The sequence below is a fragment of the Pimephales promelas genome, chromosome 17, assembly GCF_988280905.1.
Source record: "Pimephales promelas chromosome 17, fPimPro1.hap1.1, whole genome shotgun sequence".
NCBI classification, from domain to species: domain Eukaryota; kingdom Metazoa; phylum Chordata; class Actinopteri; order Cypriniformes; family Leuciscidae; genus Pimephales; species Pimephales promelas.
The window spans coordinates 18,894,849-18,915,259 of record NC_142785.1 but is presented as its reverse complement, the minus strand read 5'-3'; the positions used below and the strand labels follow the sequence as shown (position 1 = coordinate 18,915,259).

Sequence of the window (20,411 nt, the reverse complement as noted above, 5' to 3'; positions counted from 1 at the left end):
AAGGAAGAAATATCTGCCTTCCTGGGAAAATTCCCTCGCCACTGTTGGATAAAAAGAGATTTAACAACAGAATAAAGGGCAGGGGCCACGAAAACAATCTGTTTGAACTTTCTTGACCATTAGCAAGAGAGCCAAAGAAATGCCCATGAAACTCTTTAGAGCCAAACCTTTCAAGTTACTCTAATGGTATAGTACAAAAATGAAATAGTCAGGCAACACTTTTACATATTTATGAGGGGGGATGGCTTTGACTTTCTTGACCCTAATGCTTGTTTTCATTGGATTACAAAGCAAGGATGACTAGCACCGTTTGTCTTCAGGTGAAGTTGAATGGCAACCATGAGAGAGCACATTCTCTCAAAGACTGACAGATTTCAAAGAGTTTACCAGTCACCTGTAGGCTGTGGGAATCACAATGAGAATCTGAATGTCTTTTAGGATGAGAGAAAAAACAAAAAAGGAAGAAACAGCAAGAGTCACAAGAAAATCATGACTGAATTACAGAGGAAAAACATAATTACTGGCCGAAAAGCTCATAAACACGTTTCAGGTCACATTTAACTCAAACTAAAAGAAGATAAAAAAAAAATAAATTACATTTGCATGAAGTCAATTAAGCCTGTTTTGAAATGTGACGATGTTCCCACACATTCTCATTACGGCATTACTATTTTATTATTATTATTGTGAATCCCATTGGTAATTATTACATTTACATTACATTCTCATTACCGTAATATAACTTTACTGTATTGCAATATAAATAATGGAAGGATTTTTTTTTTTTTCACATGAAAGTAATACAAATTGGGAGACAAAGTCGACATCTCATAAAATATTGAAACTGATTTTAATTTGTTTTTTTTGTATTTTGTGTGATCTTAGGTGGATCTACCACGGTCAACCTACCACGGCTAGAACAGGACAAACAAACGGAAAAAAAAAAAACCTTGTTTCTTGTTAACTGTTAACTTATGAAAGATCTAAGATGACCGTTATATCGACATTCAAAATGAGTGTTATGGGTCGAGACTCGGAATAGATGTTTGTTGAGGAAATGCCGTCTGACTACAGCACTGAGCACATTCACTGTTCATTACACATTCAAGCATCTGGATATCTTTGTCTCCGTGGACTTTTAATAAAATCTTGCATCATTTCATGCTGCAGCTGCTGCACTTAAATTCCCTGAGAGCCAGAGACCTTTTCATTTCTTTATTAACGTAATATCATTAATATCTTCTGAACATCTGAGAGCCTCCTTTTCAGTTTTGAGATATTTATAGTCCTTAGCAGGAGCAGGAATCACAGGGAGGAAAAGTGAGTGTGCTCCACTGAGATATACTTTAGGCCGGGGGTGATTATTTGTCGGGAGTAAAACACGGGGAGTATTTATCTATGAAAAGGTTCAATTCTGTTTCTTCCTCTGCAGGCCTGATAGAAAAATAGCCACAATAACCATGAGCGCTTGCTGTTGGAACTTTCTGCCTCTCGTTATCTTTTTATTAGCCATCTGTGAAGTACCAAGATAAAATACTAGAATCACAGGCTGTGTTTTTCTTTACACCAGGGTTACAACAAGAGGTATGCTTCATTGATTGAGATATAATTAAACCAAAAGGTGGTGTGGGGAGGATCAATGGGGTTTTCACTCGCTGACAGCAACGAAGTCCACTGCAAATCAACACTGCAGTGTTCCTCGAACCGACGTCAGACTCATTAAACACGCATTAAAAATCATCTCGCAAAAATCAAAATGGGATGAGTTTTAAAACAGCTGATTCCACACAAAAAATAAAACCAATCACCTCTAAACAGCTCCACACCAAACACTGATTACATGTAAACATTTTTGACAAGTTATCTGCTTGCGTAACAAAGCGAAGACATCAAAAAAAAAATATTTACAAAAATGAACTTTCCAAACACATTTATTGGGCCAATAACATTACTCAAACACAGTGTATGACCATTGTAAACAATGAAACAGAAAAAAGGCATCAGCTCTGCTCCAGAAAGTGCGCCAAGCGTAAAATATTCAACTTCCCCCCCCCCCCGTTTATTTTCCCTCTGATATTACTTTTTTTAAATGTTTATTTGTATCTTTACATATTCATTTTCAGCATGAATAATTATATTTACAAGGCCAAGACACTTTTTAATTTTTTTTTTTTACAGACATCACCCCATAGTCTTCTTTATGATGGTTTTTGTCTTGACAATAAACTTGCAAGGCAAGGCTGCCTCTCGGTCCTCTCCACAGTGTGAACGAGAATAAAGATTGAGAATGCAGTTATGTTTCAAGGATGTCTTTGTATTGGTAGGGTGGTTCAATGTCCTGTCCCTTTTTCCAAGATTGGTAGCAAGTTGTCCATATGTACAAAGGCTAAAAACATTCAGTTCCATTTGTGAAGAGCCTATGAAATAAATGTTTTTTTTTAGTGTTTTCCCAAAAAAAGTATCAAAACATGTGTGTAGTTATAACTGTATGTCACTAGCTTTGATTGGATGTATGAAATTGGATCGCTTTGCCAACAGTGCAAAGTCTCTTCTTGCTGGGGTTTTGTATTTTTTTTTTCTTTACAATGCCATGACTTCATCTAGCAAGACACATGTCAGTCTTCATTCTGTACTTATCCATGACCATTTCTCTTCATTTTTCTCCACGTAGTTAGTGTTCTTGGGCTGGTCCACATGCTGGCTCTATTTCAGTAGCCATTCGTTCACTGTATGGGGGAAAATAATAATTGTTATGATAATCTTCACTCTTGATGATCACCCTTGATTTTTAAGTCATCTAAAGATCACATATTTTTTCAAATTGCCCAAATAAAGTTCCCTGTATTGTGTGAAATAGCCTTTTCTGAACCTAATTCAAGACACTCTTGGTTGGTGAAAGACATTTTACAAATACATCATTATTATTATCCCTTTTCCCACTATTGATGGAAATTCCTGTCATTTGCGAGACCACGCTTCCCTGCCATTGACAGAAAATTCTGGCTTTCTATGTTTTCACTATTATACGGTTGGGGGGTGCTATTACGCATCTTCTGAAAGAGTACTGAATCTCCTGATTTCAAAACAGGGGAAGCAGGAACAGAAACGACTGATATGTACGTAGCTGTATATGTAAATAATGCAATCATCAAATAAATCAAAATTTGCGTAATGTTACTGACTGAAATGTCGGCCCAGGATGAGCTTGGACTGTGCAAGCTTTAGGGGAGTTGATGGACTAATAATCCATCTATGTTTTGATCATTAATCTGAATTCAATCTAGATCTAGTCTTTGACAAAAATGTGTTTTCCTCAGCTTTTTTTTTTTGGAAATGTTGCTTATTTTTAGGAACTTAAACCCCACATTCAAGTGTTGATCAAAATGGATGCATGCAGCTTGAATAAAATGGTTGTTGTTGTTTTTTTCACGCAAGTCCTGTCCTTTCAAACATTCAAGTGAGTTTAAAGCATTCAAGTGCCAGAAAATGTGAACGAAATGTGAAATGTGAAATTTCTCATCTTTTTGAGCTTGAACAGACTTACATGCTAAATGGGCTATATGCACGCATAAGTTCCGCATTTGACGTAAGGATGCTCGTCCATTTCCGGTTGTGTAGATTAAAGCGGAGGAAAACCGGAGAAAACGGGATTATGGCAGAGTCTTCAATATTTACTGTCCTCCCGTCTTTGAAACGAAACGTACATACGTTTAGATGTAATTTTATATATAGTTATGTTTATTTAATATAATTTTAAAAAGAAGCATAAACACAACGAGGGGTGTCTGTTTTATCTGTTTTTGTGACTAACGTTTCATTAGTATAACCATGGAGTATAAAATTCAATATAAATTCTCGGTATTGCATTGGACTCTATGATCGGCGGAAGTTATCGAGCATCCCTAATGCTTCACCGGAAATAACGCCGTGCATAGAGCCCATTATGTCACAATGCCCTTTTTGGCCAGTATTGTTGTAAACACTGTTTTAAGTAAAAAAAAAAAAAAAAGAAAAAGAAAAAAAGAAAAAAACTAAAACAAAATAGATGCGCATAGATCCGTGCATTAAGTTTTAAAGCGACAACAGCCTATAAACCTGCTGCGTGTGCCATTAACTTGAATCAAACAAAAGAAAAAGACTTTTATCTATATCAACGATTAATTATGTTTAATTTATACAGTTCAGACTATGCGGTGCTATTTTACATAATTACATTTTTGACTTTCTGTTAAAAACAGTGCTTTGTTCTTCAAGTATTTAACTATCTGCATAGAAAATTATCAAAGTATAGTTAATCCCCTACAAAATCACCCTAATCACTCTAGAATGGTTAATTTTGTTATTCAATTCATCTAGTAAAATATTTTCATGTATATTGCAGAAAAACTAAATATCGCTGTTTTTTTTCTTTCTTCCAATATCATCCAGCCAGGCTAAACATGTGCTTTTTAATCAGAAATTAAAATCACTAAATAATGTTAACTGGTAAGAACACATTCACTAACCTGAACATTGTCCATTACACAGTCCCTTTACAGTTACTGCTCTCCAAAAAAAAAAAAAAAAAAAAAAACAACATGCAGAATTTCAAATCAATATTTTTACACCGTACTGTTAGACTATATTAACCACCATTAAATGTTTTAGCAAAACGTATATTTTAGTGATAATTATTATGTTCATTCACTGAAGTCTGGTAAGTTTACTGGAGACTCGCTTGGCCTTAATGCAGAATATAAATTCTTTCTGGCATTCACAAATAAGGATACAAGCGTAAGATGTATGCACCAGTAAAACATCTCAATTGCACTGACAGGGCAAAATGTGTGCATTTTCTATGAGTTGGTTTGAAGCGCTTAAGACACAGTATATCTCACTTTTCCCTCAGTATCCTATTTTTATGCAACAGTTTCAAACAGTGTTGTCTCGTCTTACATCGGGTTTGAAAATATTTTTAATTCTGTATATCTAACATCCAGGCACAATTGTCACAGTCCTGCAAATAGTCACTGATTAATATAATATAATATAATATAATATAATATAATATAATATAATATAATATAATATAATATAATATAATATAATATAATATAATATAATTAATATAATATAATATAAAACTATAGGTATGTGAAATTTTAAACAGAATCCTTAGTTTAAATTGTTATTTTGTCTTGTGGAATATAAATCTTGTGCAGTACTAAACAACTTACAAAATGTCTTGCCATTTTTTCTAGTTCTAGCTCTTGTTCCGTAAAACTCCATGACATTGTGTGGTTTCCCAGAATGAACATTTCCTCTTGCACTCTGAATAACACCACCGTAAGCTAAAATTTAACATTCAATTAGCCTGCAGACACTTCACTGTGCGAGCAACAAAATATGTCTCCCTGGTTAAGATACATGACCTCAGATGCCTAACCAACACCAATTAAATGCTCCTCCAAGATATTTACACCTTTTAACAACTCAAATGCAATAAATGGAAGGAACCTTTTTTTGTATTGCTCATTTACCCACCGGGGTGGTAAATTCAACCTCTCAAAAAAGTGTCGCACGACTCTGATTTATCAGTTCACTGCTCAAGAGTACAAGAGAATTCTCCATTGTGAAATTTCGAGATAAGAGCAGGCTTTTTATTTTTCTTGCTTTAGTGCTGAAACAATATGCAAAAATATCTATGACATTCTGGTAGAAGCACAAAGACATCTTAAGATGCCTCTTTGAGCAGACTTATGCTTTTCTGAGGCTTCGAAACCTCTTAAACAAGCTCAGTCAATAAATGATGCATGGTCAAGAGGAGATTGTCAGTAATTATCTGAACAATTTCAACAGGAGGACGGAGCCACAGACGAGTTTATTTTATGTATAACACACATTTTCTGTAGATATGACACATTTAAGGAAATGGGTAATTAAATGGTTGTTTTGAGGGTAAATATTAGCTTGTAAGCTACTGAATAATTCATTTCACTCATCTAATATCTTCAGAACGCTCGTTTATGTGCATGTGCTTGTGTATTTGAGTGTTGTATAACAACAAAACATACCTAAATCACACATTACTGTAGCTTACGATTAAACCTGTTTGAGCTATCTGGTTGCCTAACAGCTTTTTGAAGTAGTGTTCATTTTGAAGGCTATTTTTTTTATTTAGTTAATAAAAAAATAAAAAATACTAAAATGCCTTTTAGCAAAAAAAAAATATATATTTTTTTGACTAAAATGCCTTTTAGCTTTAGTCACATTTTAGTTATCTGAGTTGTTTTACTTTTAGTCAACTAAAATCTAATGGTTTTATAAATTGTAATGCATCAATTAATCATTTCTCTGCAATATATAATCCTGGAGAAACAGCTATCAGACTATTATAATATTAATGTTATTAAGGTTTAAACATGCAATAGACACAGCTTTAACTGCTGTGACATCTTTTTTTTTTAATCTTAAAATTAAATTAAACCTCTTCTCATAAAGAAACAAGAACCGGGTCTTCTTTTTAAATAATAATATATGACAACAGTATTAATTCTTTCAAGCAGACATATTTATTTGTATAAATTGAATAGAGATTAATCCATATTGAAGCTATTAAAGTTATTCAGTCAAGAGCATTGAGGAATTTTCTCTATTTCTTTTTCTGTTTGATTAACATTGGGGACAGCAGCAGGTTTGTTAGACTGCTGTAACTTTAAGGCTGAATGCTTATCCAATACACTGATAAAAAATGGTAAATGGACTACATTTATATAGCGCTTTCACAGACCCAATGGCCACCAAAGCACTTTACATATTGCCTCACATTCACCCATTCACTCACTCATTCATACACCTGACAGCGGTGTCAGCCATGCAAGGCATTATCTAGCTCGGCAGGAGCAGATGGAGTTAGGTATCTTGCCAACCTGGTTTGTAGACAACCAACACGAACCACTGAGCCACTGCCGCCCGCCAATACACTGATAAACCTCCAATAAACTTGTGTACTTGTGTATAAATTTGTGTATTTGTCCATTCAAGCATGGAAAGATGTAAAAGAGTGAACAATTACGTGTACTTTGACATTTGAGAGGTGGCTTTCTGTGCATACAGAAAACAGGATTGAATTGGGCTCTCTTTCGCCTCGCCACACTTTTTCAGTTTTATCCAAATGTCTGCTTTTCTTTTTCTTTTTGAATGTTTTATGAGACATGCAGCAATACAAGCGTATGCCAACTTATGTTCTGGCGGGTTGATAAGACTGTTACAATTTAAATTTGCTCATCTACTATGCAGGACATCAGTTCTGACTGGATCTCTTCCCAAATTGTAACTCCCTCACATTTTTTTAAAGCTACACTGTGTAATTCTTAGTTTATTCTTGGCTAAAATACTTAGTTCTTTCAAAAATATATGTGCTCATTAATGTATATTTACTTCGTTCAAGTAATAAAGTATTCTCGTGAGTGTATAATATGCCATTGAAAATACACACGGGTAAGGGGTTCTAATGTCTGTCGCCATGTTGCCCCTCCATCTTGAAATTACATTAGCCAAAGAGGGACTTACCAGTTAATTCAAGCTTCGCCTTTCGCGTTTACGTTTGAGTTAACCCTCATGGACTAAGTCGAACTGGAAGCCATGTTAATCTTGGACTATATTGGCCACCGTAGGAGTTAAAACGAAATTGGAATTGAGAGGAACAGAAACTAATCTTCACTGGATGGTCATATACCTTTTCACACAGTGTAGCTTTAAAAAAATTGAAATGTCAATGGTTTTTGTCATTCAAAATGTTTTCTTATTTAGTTACTTACTGTCTCATTTTCACCAGGGAAAATGATGACAAATTATTCGTCAACAAAATGAACACGATAATGAAGGTGACTTCACCAAACATTTAAAGGACAACTTTAAAGGAAAACTCCGGCGCAAAATTAACCTTTGGTCTAATTACACATTGGTATATAGTCAACCGATCTCTGATATTTGTTTTCATGATTATAAAGAGTTTTATCTCTAAAAACTGTTTAGCGTATAATGTTAGTATATGGGGCATATAGTAATGAAAATAAAAATCTCTAGTTAATGCCACTAACAAGGCTCAAAATAGCCCAACACTAACACAGTAGCATAATCAGGGTCCCTACATGCAAACTGAAGCATTGAGAATGTTGTAAGTGTAAAGACCGTTTAATAGGAAGATATTTTATCAAGACAATCCACTTCGCAAATACAGGCAGGAGCCATCTTAGAAAATAGTCTCGAGCAGTCGAACCACGAACGCCGAGCCAAGTGCGCTGGTGAGATGTGAATGAGCCAGAACTTGGCTCGGCGTTCGTGGTTTTTACAGCTCGAGACTGCTTTCCAAAGATGGCCCCTGTTCTTATTTTGTTGTTATGATGTTATTTTAGAGAAACGATGAAATCTGTAAAAAAAACGCTTTTAATTTAGGGTCTAATTCAAAGCGTATTGAGAGATCACAGAGAGAAGCACTGACCTCGGTACTGCAGCTTCTGTGCCCTATTGTTGGGGCAGTCCTTGCCCTGCATGCTGAAGTTGATGTTGGTGCGGATACAGCGGTTGTTGAGAGGCTGTACTGGGCGCACATTGTCACTCATGCTGAGGAATATCTGCGAGGGCTGGTTCTGACTTAGCAGTCGCATGGAGTGCATCTGTAAGGATGACACAGACAGAGCAGACGTTTTATTTCTACTCACTGATGGCAGGTCACGCAATTATCAGTCAATCCAATCCCAACAGACCCGCATCAAAAAGCAACTAGGGAGCTACGTGAGAGTGTCATTCAAGAACAGATTATATTACATATCATCAAAACAGTGTATCTGCAGTGTCAAAAGTGACACATTCTGCCTAGGAAGCATGGCGTTAGCTGAGTCCTTTAAAAGATATATATATATATATATATAGATCAAGTAAATAAGATTTACTTGATTCTATTTTTATTTACTTGCTATTTTGAAGTTCTGAAGACGTTTAGTAACTAAGCTAATGCGTGCTAATGCTTGTTGCAGCTTTTCTTTTATAATAATCTGCTTTTTAAAAAAAAAAAAAAAGTCAGAGCCATGGATAACATGAATTAATGCTTTTGTTATTTAAATAAGCTTTACAGTGAAAAATGGTTCTCTTGTTAGGTCTCATTCGCCCTCTTCCCAGCATCCATTTGGACATAAATAATTAATGTTGCATTGTGTGATCGTTTGACAGTTTTATTTACACTGTTGTTGTTGTTGTTTTGTCATGTCAAGATGAGTTTGTTCCTTTGTTGTGTGACATTTTAAGCTAAGTTAAAGAAAACACTGATTTCTCTTGGAAAACATTAGATATTAATATTGAACAACCACGAAAAACTGAAATACTTCATACAACTTCTTAGAATGACTTGCTCTAAATCGGTGATTGTTACAGTTTGGCAGCAAAATACATTCAATTCTGTATGTTGATTTACCTGCATCTTTGTGACGTAAATCGGCTTGTTCATCAGTATCCATGTTGCAGTCTCGTAGCACGGTGGGATTGTCATAGACCCTTCGTAAGTGATAAAACTAGCTGTCTCTGGATAGACCTCCTCGATGTTTAGTCCCGAGAGAAGGTACGCATCATCTACGCACACACAAAGGAACACATGTTTCTTATCGATTAAAACTCATAGAGAGCCAGTTTTAATAATATATATGGTGAACTTTACAGCCATGTCTTCATCCAAACCTAAAACTCAAAATATTAAGTAACAAAAGAAAGTTTTAAATTGCCCAAACAAAAAAGCAAAGCGTTAAGCAACAATGGTAACCAAAGTCTTTATCTTTGCTTGTCAACATTTCGTTTTAGTATTTATGCTTTGCCTTTGATTTGTTGGATGAATGGTGACAGCGCATGTTATTTTGACTTCACAATAGTGGGCCGACGTGAGATAATGCGGCACTGAATTTATGAGGAACAGCAATATTGAACCCACCTTCCACTGACAACAGACAAGTAATAGGTTCCGACTCATGTCAGCCAGAGGAAATCATTCGTTATTCTCCCTCCATCCCATTGATTACCACTCTATCTCTTATCTCCCTACATGTTTGCAATTCCGCCATGCAGCGTCATTGCGCAGAACTTTGATAGCTTTGGTGGCATAAATAATTCCTTTTGGCTGTGGAGGAGGGGGATACGTTTGAAAAATACATGTGCTAGCTTCACAGCAAGGGCTGGTAGTAGTGCGTTTCCAGAGATTCAACGGGGAACGGAGCGGGAGGCAAGAAAGGCAGCTGTCTCTGACAGCTGTCAAAGCCCACGCACTTCTTCCCTCCCCCTGGCAGTGCTGTCGAGTCCTCCCTGAGTTCATGTGCCGCTGCGGCCTAGGAGACACGCACCAGCCACCAGGGGTCAGAACATTTTATCTATTCATACGCTCTTTCCCCACCTCTATTAATTCAATTATGAAGGCCTTTTCTGAGTTAAGTCCCTATGGTGAGGTAAAGGGTAATGCAACGGAACATTTCCACTACACTGCAAGTCAGCGTCGGCCATGAAATATTCCCAAACTAGACGGCGGTCTGTGTTTTCGAGGCTGAATACATTTGTCTTGTGCCTTTAAACTGCTGCGGTCAATTAATAATTAGCATGAGGTTTTAGCATGAATCACAATTTCTAGAAAAGGAGGCAAATAATCCCATGACTAAATTTCCAGGTGCAAGCTATTTGTTTGTGCACAACACAATCAAAATCACAAAATTCTTTCAAATTGAGCTACAGCTCAACAGCATAAAACTAAGAATACATCTTATATTTTCTAATGTGATTTTTATGGTTTTTCTAGAGGAATTCCCGGGATTTGTTACTTTGCGATTTAAAATATCAACAAGTTAGTCATGAAGAATTGTCATGAAGGTATCTTTAGCCCTATTCAGATGGGACTAGTTTTTTAAATGAAATTTGAGTTACAATTCTTATCACTCAACGTCTGTGATTTCATGTACCAATTTGGACGGGTTTAACATCTCTGTTTGTTACAGAGGTTGGAGTGCTGTGTTTGTGTGCATCACATGACGTTATATGTCTTTTTAATTATTATTTATTGTTATCATTTCAATTTATTATGAAAGCCCTATTTAAGTACATTTCACAAGTTTATATAATTGATGTTTATAATAAACACAATTTGTTCAGATGGGCAGCAAAAGGTATTTTTTTTGGTGGATCAGACTCAAATTAGTTTATTTTTTTGCAGTCTATATTGCAAAAAAAAAAAAAAAAAAAAAAGAAAAATGTGCACTAAAGTTTTTTTTTTCTTCTATTAATAATTTTATTCAGCAATGATGCAACCCTTGTGCATCCTTATGGACATTTTTGTCCTTTTCAGTTTAGTTTTTTTGATCACTTTGCCCGTGTTAATGCTAACTGCATAAAATTTGGCACAGGTGTGTATTTTTATTGTATTTTTACTATATCACCGTCATTTTCTTAAAAAAAAAAAAAAAAAAACTTTTTTGCATTAGGTACACAAAATACTCCCTCTCAGTGCCTTTTGGACAAAAATGTCCCCATTGAAACCCATTAAAACTGCTAATTTTAATCCCAGGTTCAGAATATTAGTTAAGAGGCTTTCATTCTGTTGGCAAGGCTTCAAAATTTTCACTTTTACTATTTTATATCAGATATAAAACAAATATTCCTTTTATTCCTGTTTTCTGCTTCAGCATATTATAGAGCCAACAGGATAAATTATGCAACGATATTTGTGTGGGTGTGTTGGTATGGATGTCAGAGTGTGGTTAGTATGTGTGTTATAAAAAATATATGTGCACATGTGTGTGTTTGCAATATTGAGAGAGAAAAATGGCAAATAACAAATCCAATCACTGTGTGCACCAGTGGAGTTTTACTGGCACCCAATGGGGAAAATATGTTACTATGCCCAAACAAACTCGAACTGAAAGCTCATTTTTTGAGATATCATCCTCAAATTTGGAACACAACCTATTTAGATTTATGCCTTTGGTTTTCTTGCCGTTTTAGAGTTTGATAATTGATTTAAAATTATTTTTATAAATAATTTTCATAAACGTATACCTATTTAACCTTTTTTTTTGTTTTACTAATTTAAATTTTTTTTTTACTTCAGCAATAATCTGTGAAGGGTCTTCTTTAAAATGGTAACAAACTTCACATTTTTTCAGTCACATTTTTTTGACACAGACATTTTTGTCCTCTATGTACCTATTTGTAACTTTTTTTAATTGATGCACAAGGGTCAAATGGATGCATAAAATAATAGAGTAAAGACTTTCAAATAAATGCTGTTTTTTTTAACTTTCAATTAAAAAAATGTATCAAGGTTTCCAAAAAAAATAAAAATATTAAGAAGCTTTTTTTCATACCAATAATACATGTTTCTTGAGAAGCAAATCAGCATATTAGCATGATTTCTAAATGATCATGTGACACTGAAGACTTGATACTAACGATTCTGAAAATTCAGCTTTGCCATCACAGGAATAAATAAAACTTTAAAATAGAAAGTTATTTTAAATTGCATTAATATTTCATAATATTACTGTTTTCTGTATTTCTGATCAAATAAATACAGTCTGGCGAGTACAAGAGGCTTCTTTCAAAAACAATTTTGAAAAATCCTATCGACTCTAAACTTTTGATTGGTAGTATGGTTTAAAATCGGATTATAATTGGTATTAGTATGAATGGTCAGATCTAATTTTCAAGTATGGATGTGACATGAATGTAGCATCTGGACACATAATTGTGGCTGAATACATTAAAATTAACTTGTGCTTTCCCATGTAATATTCATTATCTACCGAATAGAGTCAGCAGTGTTGGGCACAGTAAATGCATGAATGAATCCGTAACATGCCTTTGTCGTTTATTGTCTCATGCGTGTCATGATTCAGCACCGCTGAAAGATGTCATGATAAACATTTACTCTCAGATCACATGCTTGCGTCATAACTCCAGCAACTGATAAAGAAACACCTGATATTGACTACACTGCCTGAACAAACAAATCTGATTCCATCACTTGCAAAAAGTCAGTACCATCGATCGGATTTTGTGTCAAATGGTGAACAAAAAAAATTGTCCCACTTACTCTTATATGTTATTCTTGTAATGGTGTCTCTGTTCAACATCCGATTCAGAAATGAATTTGAAGTCTCTGATATCTGAAATGGAACAAATATCAAGAGAGGAAGGGCAGAACAGTGAAAACAGATGAGAAGGAGAGAGTGATGGACAGGAGAGGGGGGGAAGGAAAGAGAAGCATCATTAGTGACAACTTTATTTCCAAAGTGCAGACAATACAACAATTATTTCTAAACAAAGATCTCAGGGGAAGTGAATCTTCCAGTCATTCAGTTTATAATGTAAAAGACTGAAGTGTCTGCGTTACGTCTCTTGAAATTTACTCGATCCATTAAGGTGCTGAAACAGTTTTTACTGCATTCAAAATGCATCAGGATGAACCCAACCGTGTTCTGTAATTAAATGACACCTGATAGAATCACAGACGTGTTTGCAATAAAACTACAGATGCGTTCTTCAAAAACTAAGATGGAGCCAACAAGAAATGCTTTTCTTTGACTCCACTTCACTTGCTAATTTGAAATGCTTTCAATCTGAATGAGTACAAGAAATGTGCCTCAAATTGCTTCTCTTTTGACCTCCTCATTGAGTGAACAGCGAAGATTGAGGTTTAAAAGTCTTTGGCGCATCATTTTTAGACTTTCTGTGAAATAACCTGGGGCTGCAGCTAGCCATTATCTCTTCCGAGAAATAATTAGGGTTGCCTACACATCGTCTGGAGGAAAAGGAAAAAAAAAAACAATAGCATTTGGTATCCCACACGATGAATGTTTTTGCCTTGCTAAAGAAGTCTGCATTTGCTAACAACTTCACAATCCATACAAATATCTGTTTATACCACAAGCAAAATGGCTGGCCTGTTCAGCCTCCTCCATTTTGTGTCTCTCCCCCAAATGATGTGTAGTTTCTTGGGATTCTTTCCTTCAAACTATTAAGACTCATATGGGAGTCCCTCCTGGAGGTGTGACGACAGAACAGGGAACACAGCATGGGGTACCTCAGAAAATGGCTTGAAAATAGGAGTGAAGTCTTAATGTTCTCAGTCAGAGCAATGACTGCAGTATAGTGTATCTGAACTGCATTCAACAGCTCTTGTGAGTCAAAACAGAATTTATATACTGTATATAGTATCTATATTTTCTGTCAAAATACCATGTATACAATTGATGATAATCACTGCTGGCTTTAAATATGGTTCATATCCTATACATTTATCAGGGTTTTACCGAGAAACAACAACTTTAGAAATGCTTTAGTATATTACCACAAACATTTAAACTCTAACACTTTAATATAACAGATAATACAAATTCTTAAAACAAACATTTATTTTCCAAATCAATTCAGATAAAAAAGAAATAAAAGGATTAACAGAAAAATACAATGAAAACTCTTTAAAAGTATATTACGTCCTAACAGAATGAGAAAAACGTTCCTCTTTACTAGTTACACTGCTGTAGCTTTACTTTTTGTTAACACCATGAGCAGTCGTCATCTAAATTGTGAATGTATTTACATTTATTCATTTAGCTGACTCTTTTATCCAAAGCGACTTACTATTGACCTATGGCTAAGCCACGCCCTCAAACGCGATGAGCCAATCACAGTGCGCAGCTAACCTAATACACTCGGACATTCTCTGTTTCCACGTCCATTGAAATGCATTGCAGTTAGTCAGTTGTCATTCGTTTTTCTTGTCATTTTAAGTTTAAAATGGTCAAACGGTGTGCATGGGGTACATGCAACTCCGACACTATGTTCCCGAGAGGCTGGGCGACGGTGTGTATGTTTTTTACCCTTTCCCAAGCCACATCTTAACCGAGATAAGTGTCTGCTCTGGATTATGCGATTAAGTGATGCGGTAGACCACAACACCAACTAAACGTGGATAAATAAAACAAGGATGTCTACATCTGTTCTAAGTTAAGTCAACAATGTATTTGAACGTTATCTTTAAAATACCTAACATTAGGCTAACATTAGACTAACATTAGAAAACGTTAACGTTAGCTTTTCGTTGCGCTGTACATCATGTCACTTAGCTTCATTAACGTATCTGTAAATAACAGAGAGAACAAATGAAGAGTTCAGATGCAAAAGCCTCTAAATGTCATTTGAAATTTTCTTCTTTAATGATGATTTTTATCAAACTTGTATAAGTTCAGTAATTTCACTTAAATTAAAATGAATAGGTAATTATCATTGCCATTTAAGTGAAATCACTGAACTTAATTATACAAGCTTGATAAAAATGATCATTCTAGAAGAAAATTTCAAATGGCACTTAGAGGCTTTTGCATCTGAACTCTTCAAATGTTAACAATGTTGTGCTGAATGATTCATGTAAATACTGTAGCACTAATCGGTGATGGCAACGATATGTGGTTTATCACGTTACACTGTGACCTATACATTTTTGCCTGGAGCTTTTCATCGACCTTCTCAACAATAAAATTATTAATACAACCTTCCAATGCATAGTTAAGGCCCTTTAGGTGACTTCGAGATGATATATGATCTTTCTGTCTCCAAAAATCACCAATTACTTCCTGTGAAATGTCTGTGACGGCTGTCATAGCGCCTGTCCCTGAATGTGAATGTATTTACATTTACATTTATTAATTTAGCTGACTCTTTTATCCAAAGCGACTTACTATTGATGGCTAAGCCACGCCCTCAAAGGCGATGAGCCAATCACAGTGCGCAGCTAACCCAATGAGCTAATGAGTGGAGGGGGCGTGGCTTAGCCATAGGTCAATTGCTATATATGTCAGAGGTCGCACGCCTCTGAAGCAACTACTGGTTAAGTGTCTTGCTCAGGGACACACTGGTGTTTCACAGTGGATTCGAACCCAGGTCTCTCACACCAAGGCATGTGTCTCATCCACTGCGCCATCACCACCCCATTATAGTATTTGAGGATTTCAAATAATTTACCTCATTTTACGTAGGTGTTATTAGCTACAAAAACCAGCAAAACAAACATGTTTGATATGCAAAAATATGGTTATTTTGACAACACTGTTAGCTGTTTTCTTCAATAGATAGAGCTGTTTGAATGTGTGTCATCAATTCATTCTTAATCCAAGTCATATCTATATTTGACATGACAGTATGCCTACACATTTTTTTTTATTTAGTTCCCAACATATTGCATAATTGTATACTCATAAAATATAATTAATTCACAACATCTTACTGTTTCTGATTAGTATAGAGAATGCCCCTGTTGGTTTTTGATGCAGAGACTGTGTAGTATTCCTATAGAGTGAGTCAGTGAACATAGGCTAGGCACCAGACAAAAGAGGTGTGTGGACCCGGATCACGTCCAGGGCAGAGCAGACTAAGCCTGAGAATGACTGGATGGGTTAATTATCTTAGCTTGAATTCTTGTCCTGAGGGAAAACATTAGATAAGGGTCTTCCCACAGCCCTCTAATAGAGCAGGGGAAAGTTATTTCATAACCTTGTCCTTCCGGAATGACTGGGAGTTGCACACTTAGTTTGCCTGTTGTCTTCTAATTGCATGGATAATTGACTCTCTTCCCTATCCATTCCTCCAACCGGCCATCCATCCATCAATTAAATGAATGTGCTGACTCTAATTGAGCAACAAATAATAGAAAATAAATGCTGTTCTTTTGAACTTTCTATACATCCAAGAAACTTTAAAGCATCACAGTTTCCACAAAATATTAAGCAGCAAACATGTTCTGACATATTTTTAAGATGGCAAAATTGTTTCTTGAGCACTAAATCAGAAAATCATAATGTAAGGATCATGTGACACTGAAGACTGATATATAATATATTTCAAATATATTAAAATAAAAAAGTGTTATAAATTGTCGTAATATTTCACAATATACTTTTCTTTTTTTTACCATATATTTGATTAAACAAATGCAGTCTGTGGGAGACCTCTTTCAAAAACTAAAAAAATATACAAATAAAATTAAAACAATTGTACATTATTATTATTATTATTATTAATATTATTATTATACGCATCCTTAAAACAGAACAAATTGTGTATAGTTGTGCAAATATAGTGATTTGGATTTATTTATTTTGCTGTAATAAAAAAATAAATAAAGACAGATTAAGATTTTTTAGTCTGTGTTTTCCAACTGTTGTGCGGTGGAGATCAGCTGAGATTATGTAATGAAAATATTTAAGTTTAAAATACTTCAATTCTGTGCTTTCATTTAAATGTGTTAAATGCATGATCATTACTCACCTTCATAAATATAGACACTATCACCAAGCCATTTGGACTCTTAGCAGCTTCTGTGTAGTTTGTGTACAGTTCATGGTTGTAATGTATAAGCTGCACCTGTATAAATAAAATAAGACAAAATGGACAATCATAAGGTTTTTACAGTGCATTGAAAGAAATTATTCTCTATTTTTTTCACTATGAAGGACAAACGAGTGCCAGCATTAATACATGGCAAAAGGAAACTCATTACAAGTATTGTAAAGAGTTCCCCCCCAACACACACACAAAAATACATAAATAAATAAAATAATTGTGTCCATGTCAACTGAGTGTCAGCTATGCAGGTGGTTAGTCCAACTTTCTCTTGGCTTTTATGAAATTAGAAGGCATAATTAGGAATAATTACTGATTCATAATACTTTGGATGGTAATTACTGAAAATCCGGTTTTCATATAGTGCGGATTTAATCGTACAACTTATTTTCACCTCAAGTAAAGTTTGAATGAGCTGAGAGTCCAAAAGTTTTTGACATTACAGATGGCTCTGAATCACAATCACAGGTAAACAGCTGCTTCGGTCTGTGTTTGAACAATTTGAATTCATTGTGAAGCACGGCTAATCTTCCACCGGTGAATCGCTTGAATGCACGCTGTCCCTGCGAAAGAGCTTTAAAACTTAGGGAGTTTAGATTGGTGAAGAGGACACAATTTCTTCTCCGTGAACACCACAGAAAGGTAGCAGAGACAACAAATGTAGAGATTACCTTGAGCAGTGCACAATGATTGTAAAATAACTTTTTCTAGTGGAAAGAAAGGGTCCCCTCCAAGGTCTTATTTAACTACAGAACACTGTAAACAATTTCAAGACCGTTTCTGGGAACATCCTTTTTAATCAGAAAAGTGATCAATTCGTAACCAAGCCCCGTTTAGCCTGCTGTGTGTGTGTGTGTGTGTTTAAATAAATACATTAAAAACTGTGGCTGATGGTAATTATGAAATATGCAAAAGCGGGAGCCAGGGAGCGACAGATCGTCTATAAACTTAATCAAGTGTGGAGGAACGCGATTACAGATTTAATGTTAATTTGATTAGATTTTTTTTGGAGGGGGGTGTGGGGGCAGGGGGAGCCAGATCTTTACCTAAAGGCACAGTCGGAAGACATTATAAGTCCCATTATATATGTGAAAAGCTTAGGTGCTCATCTCCCTGCATCCTTTGGTTCTGTGAAATCTGCAGATGGTGGAGTGGTGTCGAACATTAGCAGAAAATGTTCAGCGCGTCTTTGCACACAGACGGATCTGTCAGAGCGAGAGAGGAGAGGTGTCTCTGCTTCGATAGGAGACGGCTTATGCCTCTGGTGGGCCTCCTGACAAGCTCTTTATTGTCTGATAGCTAGCTTAGGCCTACCATGGGCGAAATATGAAGACAGCAAGTCGATAGCAAAAAGAGGGGTGGACAGCGCTAACAGGGCAAATGAAAAGCAGTCGTCTGGAACCGCCATCCAATAGTGGATGCTCTCGAAGCAAATAAAAAACGGAAAGCATGGGCGTACGGAGAACAATCCTTATTTAACTACATTAAGATGTCCTGTGAAAGGAGCATGTAGCTGGTGAAAGCTGACAGACTGGAGCTCAGCTAACTTTACCCGTAGCAATGTAGTGTTTTAGCATGGATTTTATTAGGATGGGACAGAGAGGGCCATTATGCAATACTGTGAAATTAGTTTTGGTGGAAAGTTGATGGTTTCCAATTTTATACGGCACTATTTAGATGGTCCTTTGCTATATTTAGGACATATGAAAATGGGATTTTAACGAGCAAATATCCGGTGGCATCTAAGCACTGAGCATTGATGGTAATTTGTTATTTTGCTACCATTGATAATTAGAAATTAATGAAAGGGGGAGAGGGGGATCTAAAACAGAAGTGTGGGCTATTAGACAATTCTGCAAATCACCCACATATGGTGTTTGTTTATTAGTTCAATATAATACTATGTGGTAATAAAATGTATTACTGCTTAATGTTTTTTATGCAATTGTGATTGTGGAGAGCAGGACGAGGTCGAAGGCCGTGAGAGGACGGTGTGATAATGTGAGACGGACCGGTCTCGCATCTCTCACAGAGGAGCGGAAGCATAAAGAAGGAGCGACGACAGTGCAGATCATAACTTACGTTGTGTTTTGGGCTGCTGGCTTTACTTTCATTTTTGCATATACTTTCATTTTGTATTTGTTTATTTTATTATTAAACTTGTTGAAAGTTCGCCGGTTCCTGCCTTCTTCTTCCCATAACAAGGAACCGTTACAGTGATGTATTTGGGAAGTTCACCCCAAAATTAAAATTAAACAGTTTGGAACAACATAAGAGTGAGTAAATGATGACAATTTATATTTTTGGGTGAACTATCACTTTTATATATCTAGAAGTGATGTGTAAAATGCTGAACACATGTATTCCGCCAGAATGATTACATGGTTTATTAGGAGTCACTGAAGCCTGTGAAATGGAAATATTACAGACTGATCTCATGAAATGGCGTATGTATGACGCGTCAATTCGTATTTTTCCATTTTTGGCGTGCTATCAACACGCATAATTGCTTTTTAGCGCGTTTATGAACGCTGTTGACTTAACGTTACATTACTGTATATATAAATATGACCTACCCCAACCCCGTCCTTAAACCTACCCGTCACTGGGGTTAATACCATTTATGAGTCTTCCCCTACCATCATAGGAAAAAAAAATATCGCTCCCCAGATGTAGATCTACATTTTGCTTCGTTTCGCTCGGACATTTAACGGCGTGTACATACACGCGGAATCACTCGGACATTTAACGGCGTAGACATACACGCGGATAACTCAAAATGCGTAGATAACACACTTGAAAGTGGCGTGTATGTTTGAGCAAAAGTCATAATGCCATGTTGAATATAAAATCTTTGTGGAAAGCTTTCCAGCTGTTTGCATGCTTGTAAGAGTATCTAAAATGCAATACAAACAAGTTGTTTTGGTTTTTTTTCCAAGGGAAAACAAAGAATGGAGGGAAAAACCTTTGCAGGTTTTTTTTTTTTTTTTTTTTTCAAGTGAAGT

The 20,411-nt window shown here is 35.7% G+C and overlaps 1 protein-coding gene across 1 annotated transcript in view; it reads right to left on the bottom strand.

Moving 5' to 3' along the window:
* Positions 1 to 2,561: 2,561 nt before the first annotated feature.
* Positions 2,562 to 20,411, bottom strand: part of ca10a (carbonic anhydrase 10 (inactive)a) — a 176,762-nt gene continuing 158,912 nt past the window's right edge. The window contains exons 5-9 of the mRNA XM_039661387.2: positions 17,332 to 17,427; positions 13,100 to 13,172; positions 9,452 to 9,606; positions 8,483 to 8,657; positions 2,562 to 2,726 (exon numbers count right to left, since the gene is read on the bottom strand). Coding sequence (XP_039517321.1) covers positions 2,704 to 2,726; positions 8,483 to 8,657; positions 9,452 to 9,606; positions 13,100 to 13,172; positions 17,332 to 17,427 — 522 coding nt within the window. The 3' untranslated portion in view covers positions 2,562 to 2,703. The remainder of the gene's footprint in view (positions 2,727 to 8,482; positions 8,658 to 9,451; positions 9,607 to 13,099; positions 13,173 to 17,331; positions 17,428 to 20,411) is intronic.